At 46.4% G+C, this 26977-nt stretch overlaps 1 protein-coding gene and 1 long non-coding RNA gene across 5 annotated transcripts in view; one reads left to right on the top strand and one right to left on the bottom strand.

The window, feature by feature from the left end:
* The window catches only part of LOC143770587 (uncharacterized), a 115885-nt gene that overhangs the window by 36884 nt on the left and 52024 nt on the right, over window positions 1-26977 (top strand). Inside the window, exon 2 of the long non-coding RNA XR_013214671.1 lies at window positions 811-879. This is a non-coding gene — a long non-coding RNA (uncharacterized LOC143770587). The remainder of the gene's footprint in view (window positions 1-810; window positions 880-26977) is intronic.
* IGSF21 (immunoglobin superfamily member 21) overlaps window positions 4208-26977 on the bottom strand; it is a 552595-nt gene continuing 529825 nt past the window's right edge. For 3 of the 4 annotated variants that reach the window (XM_077260347.1, XM_077260350.1, XM_077260349.1), the window contains 4 exons: window positions 14314-14399; window positions 13802-13994; window positions 12880-12918; window positions 4208-4790 (listed from right to left, as the gene is read on the bottom strand). In XM_077260347.1, coding sequence (XP_077116462.1) covers window positions 4714-4790; window positions 12880-12918; window positions 13802-13994; window positions 14314-14399 — 395 coding nt within the window. In that variant the 3' untranslated portion in view covers window positions 4208-4713. The remainder of the gene's footprint in view (window positions 4791-12879; window positions 12919-13801; window positions 13995-14313; window positions 14400-26977) is intronic. The other variant, XM_077260348.1, reaches the window with a different exon arrangement.

The following is a 26977-nucleotide window of genomic DNA, read 5'->3' on the forward strand; positions in this document are numbered from 1 at the left end:
GGAAGGAAAAAAAGGAAGGAAAAGATGAGTGTACTGGAGATATAGGGACAAATAATGCAAAGTGCCCAAATGTCGTCTCTACTGGGGGGATATAGAGAAAGGACCAACACAAAAAAGTGGCCATTTTCAGTACAGCCCCCCTAATATAGCTATCTGGATACAATGTATCAGTCCATTCTCTCCATACACTGATGGAGGGGGTGTATACTTTGTATCCATCTTTTCTCTGTATCTCTAGTTCAGCCCCCAGTGTAGATGATATTAAGACACTTTGTTTTGTCCCTTTCTCTAAGTATCGTTTATTCTGGGGCATGCGTAAATTTACTGGTAATGGAAAAAAGACACTAATACAAAGTGTCCAAATATCAGGAGGGGCTGGGACGGAGTATACGGGAGGTGAACACTTTGTACAAGTCTTATCCCCCTCAGTATAGATGATACTTGAAGAGAAAGGACTGATAGAGTGTCCAAATATCATCTATACTGTGGGGTATTGGAGATCAACAGAAAAGGCTGATAGAAAGTGACCGTACCCCACCTCTAGATACATGGACACTGTGTATCAGTCCGCCCCTATGCCTCCCCCAGAATAGATGGTATGTGGACATGGGATTTCTAGGCTGTAACATCTGGCTGTTTACGGTGCACAAATACGCAACATCAAACCCGCAGCAATTCCTGAGCGTTGGAACGTCCACTTTTACACTAGTCTTCTGGTGAAACCAATTTGATGTCCTCTAGAACACTCTAAATTCCGGTCTCGTTCTGAGATTGTTACAATGTTCATCTTTATCTTTTTTTTTTATGCAGTTTCAGAAAACTGTTATTAAACGCACACAGCTCAGGATGACTAATATTGGGAGTTGCTATTATTTTGAGGTAAGATTTTCTGAGAATACCCGGTTAATGGAAATGGACACTTTAGGGGTATATTTGTGTGTATCACATTTACGCAATAGAGTTTCATAAAAAAGTTTTGAAGCATTTGTCTTCTACATCCTCTATATATCACTGTCCATAGCAGACTACCACACGACACCAGGACCTTCTGACAGCAGAGTCTCAATCTTTAATCCCTTTTGTCTCAACTTTCAATTGGTTATAAATCACCTGGAGAACATGGTTCAGAGGAAAGGAAAGAAGATACCGATCCGTAGCTGTCAGAACGAGCTCACTGGCGGATTCACTAGTGTCGCCTGCTATGTACTGTGATACATAGAGGACATAGAAGACAACATTTCTCATCAAACACTATTGCAAAAAATGAAAATTGCATTAATCTAAAATACATTATAGTTACAAACACACGCCCGTACGCACAGTCTCTTTAATTGGGGTTTCCGCTTTGCACAATCCCTTTAATTCTTTAATGGGCCCCTCAATGATAAGCTGGGTACCCCACCCCGGCGATCAGCTGAGATCTGTGGCAGAACATGTTGACAACTGCTAAGTAACTGTAGCGCCACCACAGGTGAACTTGCAGCATTACTGAATCCCTACAGAAAGCAATGTTTCCGTAACATATAGACATGGCGGGTCCTGGGAGTGAACCTTACTCTATGGCTACTAAAGGAGGACCCCGAGTCGGGGACCCCCTCAGAACTCCAAGACAGCTGTTTAACTATGGAATTTTGGGGAAAAAAAAGTCAAGTCTCTTGATTTGTTGCATTAGTCTTTTGAGCTTGTTACTACCAGCGTTTCATCCATAGTTTCCGGATATGATGGAAAAAGTTACTATGAAGTTTTCTAAAACTGGCCAAGCAGTTTAGGGCCATCTCCAGGTGATAGGACTCGGCACCATCTGCGGCCGTGTCCAGACACCATGCACTGTGGGTAGATGTCTCACATGACGAGTCTTCCTGGCTACATGTTCTGCGCTTCTTGGCTGGAAGCAATGCCGGGAGGAGACGTTCCCTCTAAGCTTTCCTTGGAGACGTCTTCAGCTTCTCCATGTTACAAGAGCAAATTTTCCTTGAACAAAAAAAGTGCAGATGTCGTTACAGGAAAAAGATAAATATTCATCCGCAATCTGGGCTGCGTGTTAAACACAAGGAGGCGCGCGGCTCGCCATGAATAAATGATGCTGCCGAAAATAAAGTCTGTTTGCTTGTTAAAATGAGTTCTGTGGATCTGACCTCTAGTTGACACCAGAAAATGATGCGTTTCCCCGAGGCCTGAATGCAGGTACCTGCTACCATCCATTATACATTCTGGAGAAACCTGGAGCCGCTGCGTGAATACTAACATGTTGCCTCGTTACATGAGGAGGCGGCGGCGGCAGCTTCCAAAAATAGCAGAAGTAGCGACTGAGCTGATAACACACAATATGTCACTTCCCAGTCCCCGCCATGTCTGAGAAATCAGCTCTTCCACCCATCGCAACCGCAGCGTTCACACAACCAATGTGACACCAGGAAGAAAATGCAGGATTGGTGTAAAATACACCGGAGCCGCATCGTCGCAGCAGGCGCTTTACTGCCTGTGCTGCCAATGTGTCACTTATCCTGGGGCAAAGGCTTAGGTCACTGCCGAAACTTGTAAAGATCCTGGAGAAGAGGCTCCTGGGGCCCCGTCTTCTTATTCTGGCCATCGTTTCATGGGTCACTTCTGCATGATCAGCCTTTGCTTTATCTTGTCCTGGTGCGGTTGCATCTTGCCTCGTACACCGCAGGAGTTTAAATGGTTAATCTGGTTCTATGGAAATGTAATGTCTGCATCATAGAACGTTCTAGAACTTCTATCAGACTTTGGAGCATATTTATCAGTACTGTCTAGTCTAAGTTCCCACTGTGAAAGGATTAGACAACCTTAAAATGCATCCGATTTATCATAATGGTTCTTGTTGTTTAGTCCGTCTGGTCTCCGTTTATGTCACCTATTAGCTGGCTTACTTTATGCCAAAATTTGCACCAAAACTTTTACCTCATTGTTGGGTGCTCTGTCTTATTTTAGCCTTTGCCCTGACAACTGCACCCCTTTTCAGTAGGCCCAGATGCCTATGGTGTAAGTCAATAAAGGCAAATTTTTGTGACAAGTTACTTGAAAATTCTGGCACAAAGTGTTCACTAAACATGCTCCTTTGTTGATTATTCTAAATTTCAAAAATGTCTTTATGAAGTCATTGAATGGAAAGATCCTTATTTATTATCAACTCGAGTCCCTGTCTAAAGAGACACATAAGATTCTATCTGCAGTCACCACTAGAGGGAGCTCCCTGTATACAGTGGCTCATAAGATCCTATCTGCAGTCACCACTAGAGGGAGCTCCCTGTATACATAGACTCATAAGATCCTATCTGCAGTCACCACTAGAGGGAGCTCCCAGTATACAGAGATACATGATCAGATCCTGTCTGCATCCACCACTAGGGGGAGCTCCCTGTATACAGAGATACATGATCAGATCCTGTCTGCAGCCATCACTAGGAGGAGCTCCCAGTATACAGAGATACATGATCAGATCCTGTCTGCAGCCACCACTAGGGGGAGCTCCCTGTATACAGAGATACATGATAAGATCTTGTCTGCAGTCACCACTAGGGGGAGCTCCCTGTATACAGAGATACATGATAAGATCCTGTCTGCAGTCACCACTAGGGGGAGCTCCCTGTATACAGAGGTACATGATAAGATCTTGTCTGCAGTCACCACTAGGGGGAGCTCCCTGTATACAGAGATACATGATAAGATCCTGTCTGCTGTCACCACTAGGGGGAGCGCCCTGTATACAGAGATACATGATAAGATCCTGTCTGCAGTCACCACTAGGGGGAACTCCCTGTATACAGAGATACATGATAAGATCCTGTCTGTAGCCACCACTAGGGGGAGCTCCCTGTATACAGAGATACATGACAAGATCCTGTCTGTAGCCACCACTAGGGGGAGCTCCCTGTATACATTCAGCTCCCCTATTGGCACAGTATACAGTTCATTTCCTCTAGTGTTAGCTGTAGTCAGGCATAATTTGTCAGTGTGCAAGGAATTTGGAGCCTTGTGCTAGAAAATAGGAATCTTGGGCTGCTATAATTTTATATTTTGTACTGATTCAGCAATTCAACCAGTAAAGTTAATTGCAGACATTCATCATTTGTCCTATGTATGGTGCTGGTAATATTTAGGACTAGTATCCACGACAACAAAGTATCTCACCTACCGCCCTGCCATCAATTCTCTGTAACATTGTAATGGATGAATGACGAGCAGATACAGAACATCTGGATTTTATTCATATCACTTAAAAGTATCTTTTTATTTTTATATTTTTTATTATTACTAAATCTTTGTCACCCGTCCTGGTTGTGTCCATCATCAGGCAGGTGTCATAGGTGTGAGAGCGTCCACCACCGAGTCCTATATTTATTCTAGTGGCCGCCATCTTTGTTTGCGAAGTTGAGCTTAAAACCATTCTTCAGCCAGATCGCAGATTCCCAGTGAATCCAATGTTAATGTACTGCGCTTCTCTATGAAGTCTCGCGTCCGGACGATCAGACCGCCGCCATAAAGAACAATAGTTCAACATCGAGAAGGAAAGATTTTGTGGTTTTTGTTTTTTTTTCCTTTTTTTTTTTTTAAATTTATCAGCTCAAGGAAGCTAAAACACAGACAGAAACCAACAAGACGGGAGCTAGTATAGAAAATAAAATGGACGTCAGTGTGATTGATGCTTTGTGGAGTCCTTATTGGGGTGGAGGTTAGCCGAGTGTCTTAGTCTCACGTGAGTTCCAAAATCACTGTCAAAAGTATGAGCACCAAAATTAATCTCGGGTGGCTGTACATGGAGACAGAACCTGCGGGAACAAAGATACAAAAGTTAGACTGGGGGGAGAAATGACAACGAAGGGGACGTGGAAAATGGTACAAAGGCAACAGCAAAGAATGTCGCAAACAACTACTCCCACCGCTCACTGAGGCCTGTCATTTTTTAATTCACTTTGTTTCGATCCTTCACTATTTTAAAGTATCTGTTTGATGTCAATGAAAGAGGAAATTGCTGTTTACATCCTGAAATTGAATTGTGGTTACAATGTATCACTGACACGAAGTCCAGAGAGCAGAAGCACACCCAGAATTGTGCGCTCGGATACATTGTAACAAGCGCGGCAGGGGGAACAGCTCAGTCTGCTGTCAGTTTAGGCAACAAGTCTACAATCACTCACAGGAAGCAGAGATCTGGGAATGGGGAAACACTGACACAGAGTATATTAGGAAAGTTACTATTATTCTGAGAAACACTTTTGCATTTCACCTATCTAAGCTATTACTATGGTGATACAGGCTACAGAAAGCGGAGAACAGTCTTCCCTGGGTGTCTGTATCAGATGTGGTGTTACTGAGAATTAATCTTTTATCACGTAATATAAATGACCTCTTCCAGACTCTGCAAAAGGTGTAGGGTGCACTACACAAATAGGCATAAATGATCTATAGACGGGTGCAGCACCATGCATGAAGGGAAATGTGTCGGGGAAAAAAAAAAAAGGTCAATGCATGGAAATGGTGCACTCAAGAAAAAAATATTTTTTTGCAAAAAGGTAAAAATTTATTAACTCCGTGAAATACAGAAACACCCAAAAATGATTAAAAACATTTAAAAACAACACAACCACATCCCTGGGATTAATCCATAGAAACGTCAATAAAGACTATAATATAAGTAGACAATAAATGAGACTGTCCCCGTTTATACAACTCTGGCATAACAAGGCAGATATCAATAGACAATATGCAAAATTTTATAGTGGAATCAAAATATGAAAGCCGTATAATTTGCCAAGTAAAAAAAAGACCGAAAAATGGGCGTCCCCAAAGACGGTAAAACAAGCGCATGTAAATAGTTGGGCCCAACAAAACCCCCATAAACTTTTAGGACATAGAGACATGCATACAATATATGTATATAAGGACAAGGTGATAAACAGCGCCAGGTATGATAGCCTATGAATGAAGGGGTGGTAGCCTACAGGCAAAATGGTAATAAAGTATCTAAAGAATCATTAAGGTGAAAGCACCAATAAGAGCTGGAGGGAATCAATGTACTGTATATCATCTATGTCAAGCAGTCAGAGGATCAAGCTAAAAAGTCAACAATGTCCATAATGAGGGGAAAGCAGTCCCGGGACCAGGGAGAGGTGGGAGAGACCCCACACATATCACTGCGGAGGCAGCTTCGTCAGGCTCTGGACTTGATGATGCCTGGAGATAACTCTGCCTCCAGAGCTTACATGAAGGGGAGTTACCACTCAGACGAGTAACTAACACAGAACGGAAATGACATTAGTCTTCTTCAAAAACACATTTTTTTGCGTCTCTCTCAGCTCTGCTGTATTGCAACAATATTGCATCCTGTCTGTGAGCTGAAAGCTGAGGGGGAGCTGGTAACCATCACACTGGTAACCATTACACATTACACTGGTAACCATTACACTGGTAACTATTACACTGGTAACCATTATACTGGTAACTATTACACGTCACACTGGTAACCATTACACGTCACACTGGTAACCATTACACGTCAGTTTTCACCACACTGCTCTTCTAGCTGTCAGCTGGTTCCTGTGTGCTCAGTAACATCGGCACTTCCCCTCAGTGTTTGGCCACACTGCTCCTCTGCCAGTCAGCTGGTTCCTGCGTGCTCAGTGACATCGGTACTTCCTCTCAGTGTTCACCACACTGCTCTTCTAGCTGTCAGCTGGTTTCTGTGTGCTCAGTGACATCGGTACTTCCCCTCAGTGTTCACCACACTGCTCTTCTACCTGTCAGCTGGTTCCTGTGTGCTCATTGACATGGCACTTCCCCTCAGTGTTCACCACACTGTTCTTCTACCTGTCAGCTGGATCCTGTGTGCTCATTGACAGCGGCACTTCCCCTCAGTGTTCAACACACTGCTCTTCTAGCTGTCCGCTGGTTCCTGTGTGCTCAGTGACATCGGCACTTCCCCTCAGTGTTCACCACACTGCTCTTCTAGCTGTCAGCTGGTTCCTGTGTGCTCAGTGACATCGGCACTTCCCCTCAGTGTTCACCACACTGCTCTTCTAGCTGTCAGCTGGTTCCTGTGTGCTCAGTAATATCGGCACTTCCCCTCAGTGTTTGGCCACACTGCTCCTCTGCCAGTCAGCTGGTTCCTGCGTGCTCAGTGACATCGGTACTTCCCCTCAGTGTTCACCACACTGCTCTTCTAGCTGTCAGCTGGTTCCTGTGTGCTCAGTGACATCGGCACTTCCCCTCAGTGTTCACTACACTGCTCTTCTACCTTTCAGCTGGTTCCTGTGTGATCAGTGACAGCGGCACTTCCCCTCAGTGTTTGGCCATACTGCTCCTCTGCCAGTTAGCTGGTTCCTCTTTGCTCTGTGACATGAGCACTTCTCAGTGTTAGTCTGTCAGCTGCTGGCTCCTGTCCTCCAAGTAAGTGATGAAAATATGTCTCAGGACGATCAATTGCACTGAGAAGTGCCGATGTCACTGAGCTCACAGGAACCAGCCGACAGGCAGAGGAACTGTGTGCAGACAACCAAGAGCTGCTCTTACACTGTGCCGAAGAGTGTTAAACTGCTGATGAACAGACAAAGTGCATAGGATCCAGCCAGGAGCGCACACGCTGTGCAGGCTCCATCCCACCCTTAGAAAGCCGTATTTAGGGTGTGAGAAGCTGAATATGGATTTGCTTCACTGCATAGGGACATGTTCTAGAAGGTTTTTTTTTTTTTTTTTAGTTTGTTGGCTTTTATTTATGAGGTATATATGAAATATTATTAAAATCGCTTGCTCTACATTATCATTAAATACAAATTGTCAGCCAAATAAACTCATCCAGCGCCTTCCGTCCTCCTCTCCACCAGAACACTCTGTTCCCCTCTCCTCCAGATGCTTGTCATCTCTTCCTCTATCGCATTTTGTCCCCTCCTCCAGATTCTTTTGTTATCTTCTCCAGACCAATTGTCCTCCCCTCAAGAACCCACTGTCCTTTCCTCCAGACCCTTCTGTCATCTAGACCCCTAAGTCCCCCTCCTCCAGACCTCTATCCTCCCTTTGGCCAGACTCCTGTTTCCCTTCTCCAAACCCCTCTGTTCTTCCCCCACCACTCCTGTGTCATCGCTCAGATGCCTGACCCCATATCCAGACCCTCCCATCTTCAATATCCTGCTGTCCTCCCCCCACCGGACCCATGTCCCCCTCATCCAGGTCTTTCTGTCCTCATGACCCCTCTCTCCTTATCCTTTTGTCCCCCTCCTCTAGGTCCCTCTCTCTTTCCCGCCCTCAGACCCCCTTCGGGTCCTTCTCTTCCCCCGACATTCATCTAATGCGTACGTGCCCTTTAGATTGATGCCGACTGTAGATCTGGACTGGAACTTTACATTTTGAGAATCGCTCAATTTTTTTGGAATTGCCAAAAACAATAAAAAGATGCAGTAGAAGAGTCTGTGATGCTGCCTGCGCCTGTCACTACTGCTGCTACATGTGCGCACAGCTGCTGGGTCGTTACAGTTGCTGTAGGTAATGTTGCTCTTTCATGCTCCATATTCTGTACAATGGTTTCAGTGTTGAGGGCCTCTCAGAATTTATGCTCGGTGGGTTTGTGTTAATGTCATGACGAAGATTCAGTGATTATCCGCCGTCGCCGTGGAACATGAATGTACATGAGGCTCTCGTCTTTTCTAAGTCCAGGTGCGCGGAGAACAATCCATTCATCCTGCAGCACAAATTATCTTACTGTCATGAAGATTTTAATCGCTGTCGTTTTCCAAAAGTTTCTCAGAAGCAAAATTAGGTGAAAATTACCGAAGTTTTCTGTACGGTAAGAAGATAAATGCAGAATCTCCAGAGACGTAGAAATAACGATCATCGGAGAGGACGGCTATGGTCACATTGTGACATCTGTACAGTCACAGATCCTTGGGGCCATATATCTGATCATATAGGTAGCCATTGTAGCTGTGGCCCCCAAGTGCCGGACCCCCACTGATCAAGAGATCTGCAGGCTCAATGTCTCCTGTGAGCATTAGTGAGCATGTGCGGCCACTGCGCCATTCACTATGTGTACAGAAGTGGTCCGTGGCCTCCAGACAGGAGCCCTGCAAACTGCTGGAATTCTGGACTCCTCTTTATATTAGTAGAGACCATGACATGGTCATGTCGCTCCGGCCTGCAAATCACAGGAGGCTTTGGGCTTTGGTTTGGTGGAAACAGACCACTGACATGGCTGCTGGGGCATAATAATAATACGGTAATTTTTATTTATATAGCGCCAACAGATTCCGCAGCACTTTACAATTAAGCGGGGACATGTACAGACAATAAATTCACTACTGCTCCATTCACACAGTAGACTTTGGGTTCTTGATTCTCCAAATAATTTCATAATCATTATCAATGTAGTGGATAAGAAATACAAATTGTTTACTGCAACCATGTTATAGCGGAGAAGAAGGCTACTACTACTCCTATCATCTGACTTTCCCACTTAGGTGAGCGGCGCCATGCACGTTACACCACACCTGAGACTGCAGCCATATGGTCTTATAACACTGGGGAACACAAGTTTTTAAGAGTTAGGTCAGACAACTGTTCTTAATTAATTTTTGGATGCTGAATCCAGAAATGATCTCAGTTTTTCTCTATCACGTCAAGTTTTTGAACTATAGGATTTTTGTCTTCTCAAAACTATGTAAACTACTGTACCTAAAAAGTGTTTTTGTTTTTTTTAAATAGTACAAATATGAACAAAAAATGAAATATATAAGAAATAGGCATGACAAAGTTGTGACTACTCTTACAAGTTGCCATGTAGCTCTATATGAGTCGAATTGTAATCAGATAACAAGTCTTATTACAGATATCAGTGCACTTGTGCTTCTCTGGCAGGTAAGTTGTGGAGGAAAAACTTGACGTGCTAGAAAAAAACTGACTACATTTTTTGAATCAGCATGCCAATTTTAGTATAAATCAGCTCAAAAACCTAACTCAACAGAAATTTTTTTTTCAAATTGTTCCCCTGTGTAATCTACAATACCTTAATGACACCATGCAGCGTGAGCACAACACAGGGAGCGGGGTCAGGTGTTAGTATGAAGGAAGGAAAGGAGACCCGGGGAGAGGAGAGCACAATCTGAGGTGACAGAGGAAGGGGAAGTGCGGGAACCTGCCCCTAACCCCCCAGTAACACCCCACATTCCCAATGTATCCTCTGCAGAAACCTAAATTAAAGTTGTAGTGCTTAAGGTTTTAGGGCACACAACGTCTTTATCAGACGGCAAATCTACCCAGTTATTTAAGAGGAAGACTTTTCAGCAAACAACGGCGTTTTAGTTCCATAAAAATATATATTTTTTTAGCATTTTTGGGTAGTTTCCAGCGATGAGCGAGTAGCATTGTTGCTTGGGTGATCTCCGAGTATTAGGATGTGCTCGGACATTTGGTTTTCGTTGCCTCAGCTGCATGATTTACGGCTGCTGGACACCCTGAATACCTGTGGGAATTCCCTAACAAACAGGCATTCCTCACATGTATTCAGCTTGTCCAGCAGCTGTAAATCATGCAGCTGCTAGACTAAAACTCCTACTCCAACTAAATCACTGAGCACTATCAAATACTCGGAGACCACCCGAGCGTGCTCGGCAAAACCCGAGCAACGAGTATACACATTTCATCACTAGTAGTTTCCTGAGCACTTTTTTCAGTTTTTTGAGAACCGATTTTTTTGGAGCATTTTACTTAGATATTTTTTGTTACCCGCATTTTCCATTTTTTCCGAGTTGTTTTTACATAGAAACGCTTCACTCTTTGGAAAGTTTAGTTAGCACTTTTTCAGATGGTCTTTGGAGTGAACATGCCTGAAAAAGACGGAGTGTGCACATAACCTAACCGTTGTCTCAGTCTACACAACCCATCAGCAGTTTAAATCACTTTGCTGTCCTAATAATTTGTTGCAGTGTATCATTTACACCGTCCTCCTCCGATAGTGTAGACGTATCACCACCTCCATCCTTTCCTAATAGTTACAATGTTTGGCCTCCTTTGTCCTGCCCTTATAGCTTGTTGCAAAGCATTGGCTCATCCGTCCTCCACTAATAGTAACAACAGTAACAATGTATTGTTTTCTCCATCCTGCTCCGATAATTCCGACATATTGTCTCCCCTGTCCTCCCGATAGCTATGACATATCGTCTGCTCCATCCTCACCTGATAGTTCCTACATTTCATCGCCTCCGTCCTCCCTGATGGTAACAATGTGTCATCTTCATCGTCCTCCCCTAATAGTTCTCACATATCATCGCCTTCGTCCTCTCCCGATAGTTCCCATACATCATCGCCTTCGTCTGCCCTGATGGTTACAATGTTTGGCCTCCTCTGTTCTCCCCTGATAGTTACGACATATCTTCTCCTTCGTCCTCCCCTATAGTTCCCACATATCATCGTCTCCCTGATGGTTACAATGTATTGTCTTCTCCATCATACCCTAATAGTTAAACTGTTTTGTCTCCTTCGTCCTTCCCCGATAGTTCCCACATATCATCGCCTTTGTCCTCACCCGATAGTTCCCACATATCGTCTCCCTGATGGTTACAATGTATTGTCTTCTCCATCATACCCTAATAGTTACACTGTTTTGTCTCCTTCGTCCTTCCCCGATAGTTCCCACATATCATTGCCTTTGTCCTCACCCGATAGTTCCCACATATCATCGCCTTCGTCCTCACCCGATAGATCCTACATATTATCACCTCCGTCCTCCCTGATGGTTACAATGTGTCGTCTTCCCCTAATAGTTACAATGTTTTGTCTCCTTCGTCCTTCCCCGATAGTTCCCACATATCATCGCCTTCATCCTTCCCCGATAGTTCCCACATATCATCGCCTTCGTCCTTCCCCAATAGTTGCCACATATCGCCTTCATCCTTCCCCGATAGTTCCCACATATCATCGCCTTCATCCTTCCCCGATAGTTCCCATATATCATTGCCTTCGTCCTCACCCGATAGTTCCCACATATCGCCTTCATCCTTCCCCGATAGTTCCCACATATCATCGCCTTCATCCTTCCGCAATAGTTCCCACATATCATCGCCTTTGTCCTTCCCCGATAGTTCCCACATATCATCGCCTCCGTCCTCCCTGATGGATACAATGTGTCGTCTTCCCCTAATAGTTACAATATTTTGTCTCCTTCGTCCTCACCCGATAGTTCCCACACATCATCGCCTCTGTCCTACTTGTTGGTTACAATGTGTCTTCTTCGCTGTCCTCCCCCTAATAGTTACAATGTGTGTGGCCTTTTCCGTAATGCTCTGACAGATGCGACTTAGGCTTCTTTCACACTAGCGTCGGGCTCGGCCCGTCGCCGTGCGTCGGGCCGAGGTCCCCGACGCTAGCGTTGTCCCCGCCGCACAACGGGGGCAACGGATGCATTTTTCCAGCGCATCCGCTGCCCCATTGTGAGGTGCGGGGAAGTGCGGGGAGGTGGGGGCGGAGTTCCGGCCGCGCATGCGCGGTCGGAAAAAGCGGACCGTCGTGAGCAAAAAACGTTACATGTAGCGTTTTTTGCTCCCGACGGTCCGCCACTGCACGACGCATTTGTCGCACGACGGGTGCGACGTGTAGCAATCCGTCACAATGCGTCGCTTCATGTTAATCAATGGCGAAAAAACGCATCCTGCAAACACTTTTGCAGGATGCGTTTTTTCGGCAAAACGACGCATTGTGACGGAATGCAGTTAACACTAGTGTGAAAGTAGCCTTATCGTTTCCTCCATTCTGTACTTTACTTTTCTGCAGGACTCTCCATCTAGTTTTTGCTCCTCTTTCTAATGGAGAGAGTTGCCTATTTTTATATTTTGGTCTTGTTTGCAGAAAGATTTTCTGCTTTAGGTCTTAACTCACCGTTTGACTCCTCTGTTCCCCTTGGAATATTAGGATTTTCTGTGAGGAAACAGACAGTTTGTTAGAGATGGTTACAATGTATCGCACTGGATTCTGTAAAGTCTCATGGAAACATTTGGCACAAGGGTGGGCGGAATCTGTAATAAGGAGCCGTATTAGTGCCGGTGACCCTGCTCCTACAATGGTATCCCATGCTCTCTCACCTGATGGCTTCTCCTCTCCCCTGTGAGTCCATGTGTTGAAGGATGAGCTGGGGCCCCTGTCAATGGCAGCTGCAGGGGCCACCTCTATATTACGAATTCTAATTTTGGTGAAACCAGCAAGTAGACGATCTTTTATAAATTTTCATCCACAAGCTGCAGAAACTTTCATCGTGTCAATTCTGTTGTGCTTTGTGAACTAATTTCTTGTCGATTTTTCTCCAATTTTATTTTTCAATAACAAAGAAAAAAAAAAATCTACAAATAAATTTTCAATAAAAGTCATTTTGTGGCTTTAGCTGCGGATTCTCTGCAGTTCCAAAGCAACATCCGCAAGACTGGATGTTTATTGAATATTTTTATCTTTGTAGAAAATCTCCATGATCCCGGGTGCGATTGTCTTGGCTATGTGAAGTCTGATCATTGTGTATCTGGTCTGGACCTTGGGCCTCTCCTCCTCGTCATTAACCCTTTAAGAACCTGGGTCTCCTTCCTACAAGTAACACCAGACCCAGCCCCCATATGGAGAGCTGCTGCGGTATAAAACAGTGATTTTTCCTTTCAAAGAGTTCACAAAATATTAGCGCCCCCTGCAAGCTAACTTCATGGTGCAGTCCAGCGCTCACACCTTCTCACCTTGGTTGGTAAGGGTGACTTAAATTGATATCGGACAATGTAGGATGTACAAGAATCGGGGATCGGCACTCCAGAAATACACTTACCAAATACTATTAACCGTGTATGTGTGTCTGTAGAGCCCAGCGGGTTCTGAGCGGTGCAGCGGTACATGGAGCCATTCAGTTCGGCTGGGACCCTCTCCAGGACCAGTTCTTTGCCATCGTGCTCAGAGCTCCCGTCTAGAAGTCGCCCTCCGACCCTCGTCCATGTAAAGAGGGGCTCCGGGAAAACCTCGTTCTGTGTGGGTGATAGTAAGGGTTAATGATAATCCTGACGGCTGATGGATCTACCATTCTTATTCCGTCACCGTACTCCCAGTCTTAGCCGACGTTCTCAGAGGAATTTGAAGTGTAGGCCCCTAACATTGCAGTAACACCCCCACTTTCCTACAGTGTTAGTGCATCTTTCCTCCCGTTCTATGTGCCCGGTGGCAGCACTCTGGTGGGGTGTACCTAATTAGTGTGTCTTGTATAACGACCCTGGAAATAAGGTGAACACACTGATGATGACTCCTCCATTGCGTTCTGCTGGAGTCTGGTGCTCTCCGCATCCTTACCTGAAATCCTTGCACTATCATCCGGACCGTGTCCCCCATCCGGGCTCTCAGTGGGGTCATGGATATTTTGGGCCCCCTCGGAGCGGCTGTAAAGACAGTAAAGATGGGAGACTTATCAGGCAGGAGGCTTTTCTGACACCTGGGCAGGTTGGAGCATGAAGCCACAAAGCAATAATGTGCACAGCAGCTGCCATTACATCAGGATGAGAGGCGCCCGTGTTTGCCATTTGTTCCACTTGGGTGTCCCCACTTATTATTTAGCCCGTGTCTGGATGTTGTTCTTGGTGTGCGGGGACATCATTAATGTGGCACTGTGATATGCAAAGCAACGCACGGACAGGAAGAGCGAACCATCGCCTTCATGACAATCCTGCTTCCAGGAGACTTGATTTCTCGGCTAATTGGTCCCAATTAACTGTTCTAGGTATCGGGACACCATCAAGGTCATGGACTCCTGACTGTCTCCCTGGCACCGGCAGCAACATAAGAATGAGAAATGATAGTAGTGCTGAGCACCTGCCTGTACCCCTAGACCTGTGCCGCTGCCCCCACAGTGAGAGCAGGAATATCTGCTGCAGCTTAGTCACTTCACAGATCCATGGTCTCTACTTTAGTCACATCCAGAGCTGCAGTCACTTCACAGATCCATGGTCTCTACCTTAGTCACATCCAGAGCTGCAGTCACTTCACAGATCCATGGTCTCTACCTTAGTCACATCCAGAGCTGCAGTCACTTCACAGATCCATGTTCTCTACCGTAGTCACATCCAGAGCTGCAGTCACTTCACAGAGCCATGTTCTCTACTTTAGTCACATCCAGAGCTGCAGTCACTTCACAGATCCATGGTCTCTACCTTAGTCACATCCAGAGCTGCAGTTACAATCTCCTGCTTCCCTGTTACCAGGCGCATGTTACACCAGAGCGTATGGATATCTTCAGTGTGTGGTATTCTCAGTTCAGTGATTAATGTGAACACTCTCCTGCACTGTTACATTGTATCAGTCTGTTTACATCGCAGACGATTCTTCACTTTGGATACAATTGTAACTAACGCGCTTTGGATGGTGAAACAGAATAAATCCCTTCATATCCATAAGAGATACATGGTAATATTTTGGCTGCCTACAGCCACCATTAGGGGGAGCTACAGAGTTAGATTAATATTGTTGCTCCCCCTAGTGGTGTCTGCAGGAAGCCTGAATGTTATCATCCTTCTCTAGGTCCATGGAGGGGTATTGGTGCTCGGCGTCAGAAAAGCGGAGTCCAGACAGAAATATGAAGTGAATGGGCATGGAATGGAGGCCCTAAATCTGGACTGTGCTAAAGGAGGACACGTGGAGTAAAGCTTATAATGTCTCTACCGCGGCTATCAGCTACACATCAAGCACAGGTGGGTTTTGCTTTGCAGTTTATCAGCCATGTGACAAGAACCACAGGATGACATCACTGTCGTCTGGATAAGGTCTTGGGGACAATTCACATGTTGCAAAACACCTGCAGCTTTGTCTGGTGCAGATTCAGCACTGATTAGCAGCACAATACCTGAGAGCCGGGCCTAGGACATGGCAAGTGGCAAGGCAGTAACGTTACGGATATGATCTGTAAATTTCAGGCAAAATCCAAGCCAAAATCTGAGTTTCATCAAAATATTGGAGCAAAATCATTTCGGATGACGCAAAATCATTTCGGATGACACAAAATCCGCTGCAGAAAAGAGTACAGTCTATTCTGCTTCAGGTTACGGGCTTGCCGGGAGCAGCCACGCCACCCTGCACCCTCCACAATGGCACCACGAGTGTCACCACCCCTCCCCAAGTGTCACCCTCACATCCCCCAAGTGTCACCCTCACATCCTCTGTCACCCCCCCATCCCCGAGTGTCACCATCACATCCTCCAAGTGTCACCCCCATCCCCGAGTGTCACCCTCACATCCCCCCCCCCCCCGAGTGTCACCCTCACATCCCCCAAGTGTCACCCTCACATCCCCCAAGTGTCACCCTCACATCCCCATATTGTCACAGCACAGACTATTTGACAAGTTTAATGTCAAAGCTTTAGCTCTGTACTGCGAGTAGAGTGCCCAGGGCACGATGCTGGCTCCAAAACCAATGTGATAGTAATGCCAGCACCTGCCATCCGTGCAGCCTGACCCCTCAATGGAAACATGACAAGTAGCAGCTCAGGATTGCCCAGAAATCTGCGCCCTCGGGGTATCTGCGCCCTTGGAGTACCTGAGCCCTCAAGGAATCTGCACTTTTGGAGTACCTGTGTCCACGGGGTGCCTGCGCCCTATGGATATCTGAGCCCTTGGGGTACCTGTGTCCTCGGGGTACCTGTATCCTCGGGATATCTGCGCCCTCGGTGTACCTGTGCGCTCGAGGCACCTGTGTCCTCGGGGTACCTGTGTCCTCAGAGTCCCTGTGTCCTCAGGGTACCTACGTCCTCGGGTAATCTGCGCCTCCGGAGTACCCGTGTCCTCGTGGTACCTGTATCCTGGGGGTACCTGTGTCCTCGGAGTACCTGTGTCCTCGGGGTACCTGCACCCTCAGGGTACCTGCGTCCTCGGGTAATCTGCGCCTCCGGAGTGCCTGCACCCTCGGGCTACCTGCGTCCTCGGCGTACCTGCGTCCTCGTGGTACCTGTATCCTCGGAGTACCTACGTCCTCGGAGTACCTACGTCCTCGGCGTTCCTGCGTCCTCGGCGTACCTGCGTTCTCTGAGTACCTGCGTTCTCTGAGTACCTGCGTCCTCTGAGTACCTGCGTCCTCTGAGTATCTTTGTCTACTGAGTACCTGCGTCCTCTGAGTACCTGCATCCTCTGAGTACCTACATCCTCTGAGTACCTTTGTCTACTGAGTACCTGCGTCCTCGGCGTACCTGCGTTCTCTGAGTACCAGCGTCCTCTGAGCACCTGCATTCTCTGAGTACCTGCATCCTTTGAGTACCTGCGTCCTCTGAGTATCTTTGTCTACTGAGTACCTGTGTTCTCTGAGTACCTTTGTCTATTGAGTACCTGCGTCCTTGGCGTACCTACGTCCTCGGCGTACCTGCGTCCTCGGTGTACCTGCGTCCCCTGAGTACCTGCGTCCTCTGAGTATCTGTCTACTGAGTACCTATGTCCTCTGAGTACCTTTGTCTACTGAGTACCTGCGTCCTCAAAGTACCTGGGTCCTCGGAGTACCTGGGTCCTCGGAGTACCTGGGTCCTTGGAGTACCTGCGTCCTTGGCATACCTTTGTCTTCTGAGTACCTGTGTCCTCTGAGTACTTGGGTCCTCTAAGTACCTGCGTTTTCTGAGTACCTGCGTCCTCTGAGTACCTGCGTCCTCGAAGGAATCTGTGCCCTTGGGGTACCTGTATCCTCGGGGTACCTGTATCCTCGGAGTAGCTGCGTCCTCGGCGTACCTGCGTCCTCTGAGTACCTGTGTCTTCTGAGTACCTGCGTCCTCGAAGGAATCTGTGCCCTTGGGGTACCTGCATCCTCTGGGTACCTGCATCCTCTGGGTACCTGCATCCTCGGGGTACCTGCATCCTTGGGGTACCTGTATCCTCGGGGTACCTGTGTCCCCGGGGTACCTGTATCCTCGGGGTACCTGCGTCCTCGGGGTACCTGTATCCTTGGGGTACCTGCGTCCTCGGAGTATCTGCGCCCAGCGATCTCTACCATACAGCTCCATTCACTGAGATCAGATACAGAACATGGTGGAAAACACCAGAGAAGCTGCAACCTGCTCCACCCGTCAGGACACCAGTGTCACAGGACCGCAGAACCCTACACTTTACAGAATGACTTCTCTTCTACCTGTAAACCCCTTATAAAACTATGTAGCCCCCCTTGTAGAATAAAAATAACACATCAGCGGCCGCTGATTAGCTGCAGAGCTTTAAGGGACATAACAATGCGATATGAGCCCTAGAAGATCCAGCGGTGACATCACTAGAATGGTGCGGGCGGGCGGTGGAACTATTTCATTAAAAAATTTGTCCATCTAGTGGATAACACCTTTAAGGGGCTAAAATTTCTCCCCTTCTGGACCACTGCTCCCCCAGAGGAGGGTTTGTTCAAATGTTCTGCCAGCTGGAGACATGGGCATGAGTCTCTGTCCTGCATGTTGCCCCTTCCCTAGAGTGATACATGGCAGCACTGGGTGAGATGGGAGCTCTGGTTTCTATAAGTATCAGAAAGGTGCAGTACTTTTTATTCCACACTAATTGGGGTCTCAGGATGGCAGAGGTCGTATTCCTATCTGTGGTTTGTCCCCCTACAACCCTCTTATCCGCCCACTGCACCCACAGACCCTTTATTCAAACGTCCGGTCCCCAGCGACAGGAGGTCCCAGCGAGCGACGACTAATTACCGTCTGCAGAGGATGGCGCTCGGTTTGGGGGGAACCAAAGAGTAAAGGTTCCAGTCGTTGCTACAGAAACGTTTCTCCTTGGGGATCAGGAAGGCGACGAGAAGAAGAATAGATTCTGACAGCACAAGATCTTAGTGCTAAGCACTTTGGCTGACAAAATGAGGACAGGAGAGTGTCCGTCCCCTGCGAGCGGCCAGCACCCCCCACTCCGGTAAAATCCTCTGCAGATAATGAGCTTCACATCAGAACGGGCTCTGCAACATAACACATATTATAGGAAATGTCCGACCCGAAGGAGAACAGACCCGAAACCTGAAGACGTGCGACTCCATATAGGAAATCTTATCCCGATACATTAAAGGGCACCTGTCATCAAAAAAACATTCACGATACCCCAAAATGTCTTCTACATAATCGTTACATCTTTCTGAAGATGTCTCTCCATAACATGGCTACAGAGAGAAAAGCTACAAAGTAGCACAAACTCCCGGGTGAGCGGCCAGTGTCCCATCATATCTCCAGGGCTCTGTGACTCCTGCGCCAACTGGACTCTTTACAACTTTATTTCTTCTTTTATGCTACAAAAATCTATTTCAGAGACGGGCTCTACGCCCTATAAAGATTCTTCCCGTAAATAAATCATTTTATGTTATATGGCCCGATTAAGGCTGGCGCATCCAGTCTCCATGATGGCAGCTCTGGAGTAAGGTGCGCCTCATTCATTAAAGGGAAATTGTCAGCAGGATTAACCTAATTTATGCCACTTTACTGATGCAAATTATGAGTAATTTGCCGGGCGGACCTCGCCTCATCTCAGCCAAAAGAATTCTATGGAGAAACGTTTCCTCCACCTTCTGCGCCACCCCCCATGTCACATGACCATTACCTGCAAGCGCCACTTCTTCTTGGAAAGCCGCAGGGGGTGACAGTCTGGCATTGCCTGTGAAAAGTGCAGCACACAAGATGACAGTCATTGGCTGCTTCACTCTGCATAGGCAGCAAGCTGAATAATAAAGCAGAGTATAATGATGTGAGCTTTGTCTTCTCAGTTGTTGCCTTTGCAGAACACAGCAGCCTAAGACAAACTCATCTGGAAAGCTGTGCACAAGCAGCGACTCAGCCGACAGAGGTGAATCATGTACATTGTATACGGTATCACTGCTTACAAACTAGGGTTAGGTCTAGGGTTAGGGATAGGTCTAGGTTTAGGGATAGGTCTAGGGTTATGTAGACTGGGTCAGGGATAGGTCTCGGGGTAGGTCTAGGGTTAGGGATAGGTCTAGGGTTAGGTAGACTGGGTCAGGGATAGGTCTAGGATTAGGGATAGGTCTAGGGTTAGAGGTAGGTCTAGGGTTAGGTAGACTGGGTCAGGCATAGGTCTAGGGTTAGGTAGACTGGGTCAGGGTAGGTCTAGGGTTAGGGATAGGTCTAGGGTTAGGTAGAATGGGTCAGGGATAGGTCTAGGGGTAGGTCTAGGGTTAGGTAGACTGGGTCAGGGATAGGTCTAGGGTTAGGTAGACTGGGTCAGGGATAGGTCTAGGGGTAGGTCTAGGGTTAGGTAGACTGAGTCAGGGATAGGTCTAGGGTTAGGTAGACTGGGTCAGGGATAAGTCTAGGGTTAGTTCTAGGGTTAGGGATAGGTCTAGGGATAGGGGTAGGTCTAGGGTTAGGGATAGGTCTAGGGTTAGGGATGGGGTAGGCTTAGGGGTAGGTCTAGGGTTAGGGATAGGTTTAGGGGTAGGTCTAGGGTTAGGGATAGGTCTATGGTTAGGGGTAGGTCTAGGGTTAGGTTTAGGGGTAGGGATAGGTCTAGGGTTTGGTCTATGGTTAGGGGTAGGTCTAGGGTTAGGGGTAGGTTTAGGAGTAGGTCTAGGTTCAAGGATAGGTTGAGGTTTAGGGATAGGTCTAGGTTCAGGGATAGGTCTAGGGTTAGGAATAGGTCTAGGTTCAGGGATAGGTTTAGGGATAGGTCTAGGGTTAGAGATAGGTCTAGGTTTAGATCTGGGGTTAGGGATAGGTCTAGCTTAGGATAGGTCTAGCTTTAGCTTAGGGCTAATGCTAAAGTAACAAAATTGTCAAATAAATAAAAAGCAAAAAAAATTGTAACATAATTTTTTATTTTCAAAACTTTAGCTCTGATTTCAGAGAAAAAATCCCACAGTCACATCACAAACTCTAACTTTCCTCCAGTTCCATATTTGTGCTTATACTGGACTTGAAGGCTCCTGGCCCCTGAGCATGTGCCGGGGACCCTCACTGCGCCGCGCCTATGCTTATATCATTGACTGTGGGTGATGCAGTGTGTATTTGGGCAGCGGGAGCACATGACTGGGGTCAGTGCAGTATAGGGGCCCTCTCGGTGTTAGGGCCCGAGGTTGTACACCAGCATCTATCAGTTTTTCTGTAATTGGTTTTCTGTATGAGCAGGACTGAATTACGACCACATGATGTGATGTGCCACCCAGACGTGTTCACACACAGGATCTAATCCGCTGCCTGCAGAACGTTCCCGAGGAGCCGCTGCAGAGCTGGCAGATTAATAGAGGAAAAATGATGGCTGGGGATGAAAAATTGATAGGTGTGATTTTAATGAGACTTCCAAGTAAGGACTGCGCTCACTGTATTAGCAGCCCATCACGGCCCTCGCTCGGAGACAGGCGCAGATGATTGCACCTCGCCGCTTACCACTTAATGGACGGAGATTTTAATTTATATTCCTAAAGACAGATTAATGGTGAAGGAGCTTCTCCCTCAACATCAGAGAAAATTTCCTGACAGTAAAGATGATGTTGAAACTCACGAGGGAGCGGCGGGGAATCATCTCCACCTGCAGATCTACCAGGTCTGGAGCCGATCCACAGGAAAGTCCAAAAAGCTACAAGTATCAATGGATACAGATACAATTATATATACCGATGGCACAGAGTAGAGCGACAAAGTGTATAGGTCACCACCGGAAGATTACCTGCAGTCCTATGTAACACAGAGATAACTCTGAGTACAGATAATGTAGCAGATGTCACCTGCAGTCCCAAGTCACATGTAACACAACAGATAACACTGTGGTGTCTCTTTGAGTACAGATAATGTAGTAGATGTTACCTGCAGTCCCATGTAACACAACAAAATAACACAGTGGTGTCCCTCTGAGTACAGATAATGTAGTAGATGTCACCTGCAGTCCTGTGTAACACCACAGATAACAGTGGTAACTCTAATGTAACACCACAGATAACACAGTGATAACACTGAGTACAGATAAAGTAGTAGATGTTACCTGCAGTCCTGTGTAACACCACAGATAACAGTGATAACTCTGAGTACAGATAATGTAGTAGATGTCACCTGCAGTCCTATGTAACACTACAAATAACAGTGATAACTCTGAGTACAGATAATGTTGTAGATGTCACCTGCAGTCCTATGTAACACCACAGATAACACAGTGATAACTCTGAGTACAGATAATGAAGTAGATGTCACCTGCAGTCCTATGTAACACTACAAATAACAGTGATAACTCTGAGTACAGATAATGAAGTAGATGTCACCTGCAGTCCTATGTAACACTACAAATAACAGTGATAACTCTGAGTACAGATAATGTAGTAGATGTCTCCTGCAGTCCTATGTAACACCACAAATGATATTGCTCTGAGTACAGATAATGTTCTAGAAGTCATTTGCAGTCCTATGTAAACACACACCTGGACTTGTGCCGAATACAAGGACTCATACTAGATCTGTCTTGGTAGGAGCTAGTCGGTATCTTGGAGTCCTGGATGAGACATGTTACGGCTGCCGCGTTGAGCTCATAACAGATTGTTTGGTGACACATTGTACCATATTGTCAGCTGTGTGAGCTGGATACCTTTTCCATTTTAGAGTCTGTTCACCCTTTTTTTATTCCAACACTAAAATCCACATAAACTCTTTGCTTGCAGTTGATTTGATTGAGGCAGTTCACACGTCACAGTTTTTGTTCTGTTCGTTTAACAATTATTAGTAAAAAAATTGTATCAATTCCTTCACGTTTCCAGTGATTTATATTGTATATTATTATTAAATGCATGAAAAAGCGCACAGAAGAAACACGTGAAAAAAGCATTAACCCAGCGCCCAAACCACATATTCCTACAGAACCTGCCAGAAGTCAGGCGGCTTTTGGAGAATGCACGGCGTAAACTGATCTGCGCCAGCCCTGAGGTGTCATATGTGTATATGATAGAAGGGTCGGATGCCCAAAGGTGTTGCTGTATGGATGATGGGAGAGTAAGCATGCATCGGGGGGCTCCTGCGTCCCACTTCGTTGATATGAGGAGGCGCCAGGTAGGATTTATGTATCCGGAGAGGAGGCGACACTGACGTTCTCTGTAAGTTTTCGGTGCATTTGTCATAACTAATTCAGAAAACCAACTTTGAAGCCAAAAAGCCTCCAGAATACAGCGAGAGATTAATCCTCTGACAGAAGCGCACTATGTCAATGACAATCAGCTGAATCTTCCAAGAGGAGGGCTTCCAATTTTAGTGAGCAGATGGCAATAATTGACGGCATATTTTAAACTCAATGTACAGCAACATAATCATGGGAATGTGAGATTCCAGACATGGAAAAGATAAGAAAAACACTTTGACGGAAGTAAGGCTGCCGCCGAGAATCATAACCCCTCTGTGCTCCCGCAAACGGCATACAAATCAGGACCACAAGTTTATATGCATTATACAGCGGGTGAAATAAGGATTCAACAGGTCACCAATTTTCTAAGTAAATCTATTTTTGAAGGTGATATTGACATGAAATGCTCTCCAGATGTCGGTAACAACCCGTCCCATCAACACAGGACAGAAATCACCATAGATGTCCATAAATTATGTGTAATAACGAGCAATGACACAGGGAAAAGTATTGAACATATGAAGAAAGAGAGGAGCAAAAAGCCCTGTAAACTCCTAAAAGTCCTAATACCGGCTGAGATCTATCACTAATTAAAAAGCAATCCTGCCACTTTGTGACACATAATATCATCTGGTTCACCTAATGGCCTATTAAAAGGAGTCTCAGTACCAAAGATCCACACAAGAAACATCTCATGATGGGGAAAACCAGTGAGCTGTCTGAAGACCTTTACAACCTTATTGTTGTAAAACATAGTGATGGCATTTGGTTACAAAAGAAATTCTAAACTACTGAAGGTCCCAGGCAGTGAGCACTGTTGGGGCTATAATCTGGACATGGAAAAACATAATTTCACCATAAACCAGCCACAACCAGGTGCTCCTCAGATCTCACCATAAATCGGCCACGACTATGTGCTCCCCAGAAGATTTCACCATAAAGCATCCACGACAAGGAGCTCGTCAGAAGATCTCACCATTAATCTGCCATGACCATATGTGTTATGATCTGGTGGCCTAGGAGCAGCATGAGACGTACTCTGGAGAAGGTGGTACCTGTACTGACCGCAGACCCTGAACTTAACACCGCAACTAGAAGTAGCCGTGGAATGTACCTAACACTTCCTAGACATCTCGACACAGCCGGAGGACTAATTACCCCTAGAGATAGAAAAGGGAAAACTATCTTGCCTCAGAGAAAATCCCCAAAGAACAGGCAGCCCCCCACAAATATTGACTGTGAGAGGAGAGGGAAATAACATACGCAGACTGAAATCAGAATTTAGCAAAGGAGGCCACTTCTAGCTAAATAGAAAGGATAGGACAGAGTACTATGTGGTCAGTATTAAAACACTAGAAAATATCCACCACAGAAAATACAAAATCTCCACATCTAACTAAAGACATGGAGGGTATATCTGCATCTCCAGAGATACCAGCTTGGCTGAACAAATCCTTATACAGACCAAGCTGGACAAAACAAAACATGGAAAATAACTTGAACGATCAGGCCCACAGCATGTGGACTGCAAAAAACAAAGCCAGAACTTATCTTTGTTGAAATGAACAGCAAGCAAGAGAGACCAGGCAGGGAAGTGAATCCTCCAGGAAACAATGGACAACTGGCACTAACTAAAGGGTCAAGCAAGACTAAATAGCCCAGTCAGAATTGCAATAAGTGGACACACCTGATGAATGCTGCGATCCAAAGACAGCAGCGCTACCACTTATAACCACCGGAGGGAGCCCAAGAGCAGAATTCACAACAGTACCCCCCCTTGAGGAGGGGTCACCAAACCCTCACCAGAGCCCCCAGGCCGATCAGGCCGAGCCAAATGAAAGGCACGAACCAAATCGTCAGCATGAACATCGGACGCAACAACCCAAGAATTATCCTCCTGGCCATAACCCTTCCATTTGACAAGATACTGAAGCCTCCGCCTCGAAAAACGAGAATCCAAAATCTTCTCAACCACATACTCCAACTCCCCATCAACCAACACCGGGGCAGGAGGATCAACAGAGGGAACAACAGGCACCACATATTTCCGCAACAAAGATCTATGAAAAACATTATGGATGGAAAAAGAGGCCGGAAGGGCCAAACGAAAAGACACCGGATTGACAATCTCAGAAATCCTATAAGGACCAATAAACCGAGGCTTGAACTTAGGGGAAGAAACCTTCATAGGAACATGACGGGAATACAACCAGACCAAATCCCCAACCCGAAGCCGGGAACCAACACACCGACGACGGTTAGCAAAACGCTGAGCCTCCTCCTGAGACAACACCAAATTGTCCACAACATAAGCCCAAATCTGCTGCAACCTGTCAACCACAGAGTCCACCCCAGGACAATCAGAAGGCTCAACCTGCCCTGAAGAAAAACGAGGATGAAAACCTGAATTACAAAAGAAGGGTGAAACCAAGGTAGCAGAACTAGCCCGATTATTAAGGGCAAACTCGGCCAATGGCAAGAAAGCCACCCAATCGTCCTGATCAGCAGACACAAAGCATCTCAAATAGGTTTCCAAAGTCTGATTAGTTCGCTCGGTTTGGCCATTTGTCTGAGGATGAAACGCGGAAGAAAAAGACAAATCAATGCCCAGCCTAGCACAAAAGGCTCGCCAAAACCTAGAAACAAACTGAGAACCTCTGCCGGACACAATATTCTCCGGAATGCCATGCAAACGAACCACATGCTGAAAAAACAACGGAACCAAATCAGAAGAGGAAGGCAATTTAGGCAAAGGTACCAAATGAACCATCTTAGAAAACCGGTCACAAACCACCCAGATAACAGACATCCTCTGGGAAACCGGAAGATCTGAAATAAAATCCATAGAAATATGCGTCCAAGGCCTCTCAGGGACCGGCAAAGGCAAAAGCAACCCACTAGCGCGGGAACAGCAAGGCTTGGCCCGCGCACAAGTCCCACAGGACTGCACAAAAGAACGCACATCCCGTGACAAAGAAGGCCACCAAAAGGACCTACCAACCAAATCTCTGGTACCAAAAATCCCAGGATGGCCAGCCAACACAGAACAATGAACCTCAGAAATCACTTTACTAGTCCATCTGTCAGGAACAAACAGTTTCCCCACTGGACAGCGATCAGGTTTATCAGCCTGAAACTCCTGAAGAGCCCGTCGTAAATCAGGGGAGATGGCAGAAAGAATCACCCCTTCCTTCAGAATGCCGACCGGCTCAAGGACCCCAGGAGAATCAGGCAAAAAGCTCCTAGAGAGGGCATCCGCCTTAACATTCTTAGAAACCGGAAGGTACGAGACCACAAAATCAAAACGGTAGAAAAACAGGGACCATCGGGCCTGTCTAGGATTCAGCCGTCTGGCAGACTCGAGGTAAATCAGATTCTTATGATCAGTCAAGACCACAATACGGTGCTTGGCCCCCTCAAGCCAATGACGCCACTCCTCAAATGCCCACTTCATAGCCAACAACTCACGATTGCCGACATCATAATTGCGTTCCGCAGGCGAAAACTTTCGAGAAAAGAAGGCACACGGTTTCAACAAGGAACCATCAGAATTCCTCTGAGACAAAACGGTCCCTGCCCCAATCTCAGAAGCGTCAACCTCAACCTGAAATGGAAGGGAGACATCCGGCTGACGCAACACAGGGGCAGAAGTAAATCGGTGTTTAAGCTCCTGAAAGGCAGAAACAGCCGCAGAGGACCAATTCGCCACATCAGTGCCCTTCTTCGTCAAATCGGTCAGGGGTTTAACCACACTGGAGAAGTTGGCAATGAAACGGCGATAAAAATTAGCAAAGCCCAAACATTTCTGAAGGCTCTTCACAGATGTGGGTTGAATCCAGTCATGAATGGCTTGGACCTTAACAGGATCCATTTCTATAGACGAAGGAGAAAAAATAAACCCCAAAAAAGA

Source organism: Ranitomeya variabilis, chromosome 4 (assembly GCF_051348905.1).
Source record: "Ranitomeya variabilis isolate aRanVar5 chromosome 4, aRanVar5.hap1, whole genome shotgun sequence".
Taxonomy (NCBI): domain Eukaryota; kingdom Metazoa; phylum Chordata; class Amphibia; order Anura; family Dendrobatidae; genus Ranitomeya; species Ranitomeya variabilis.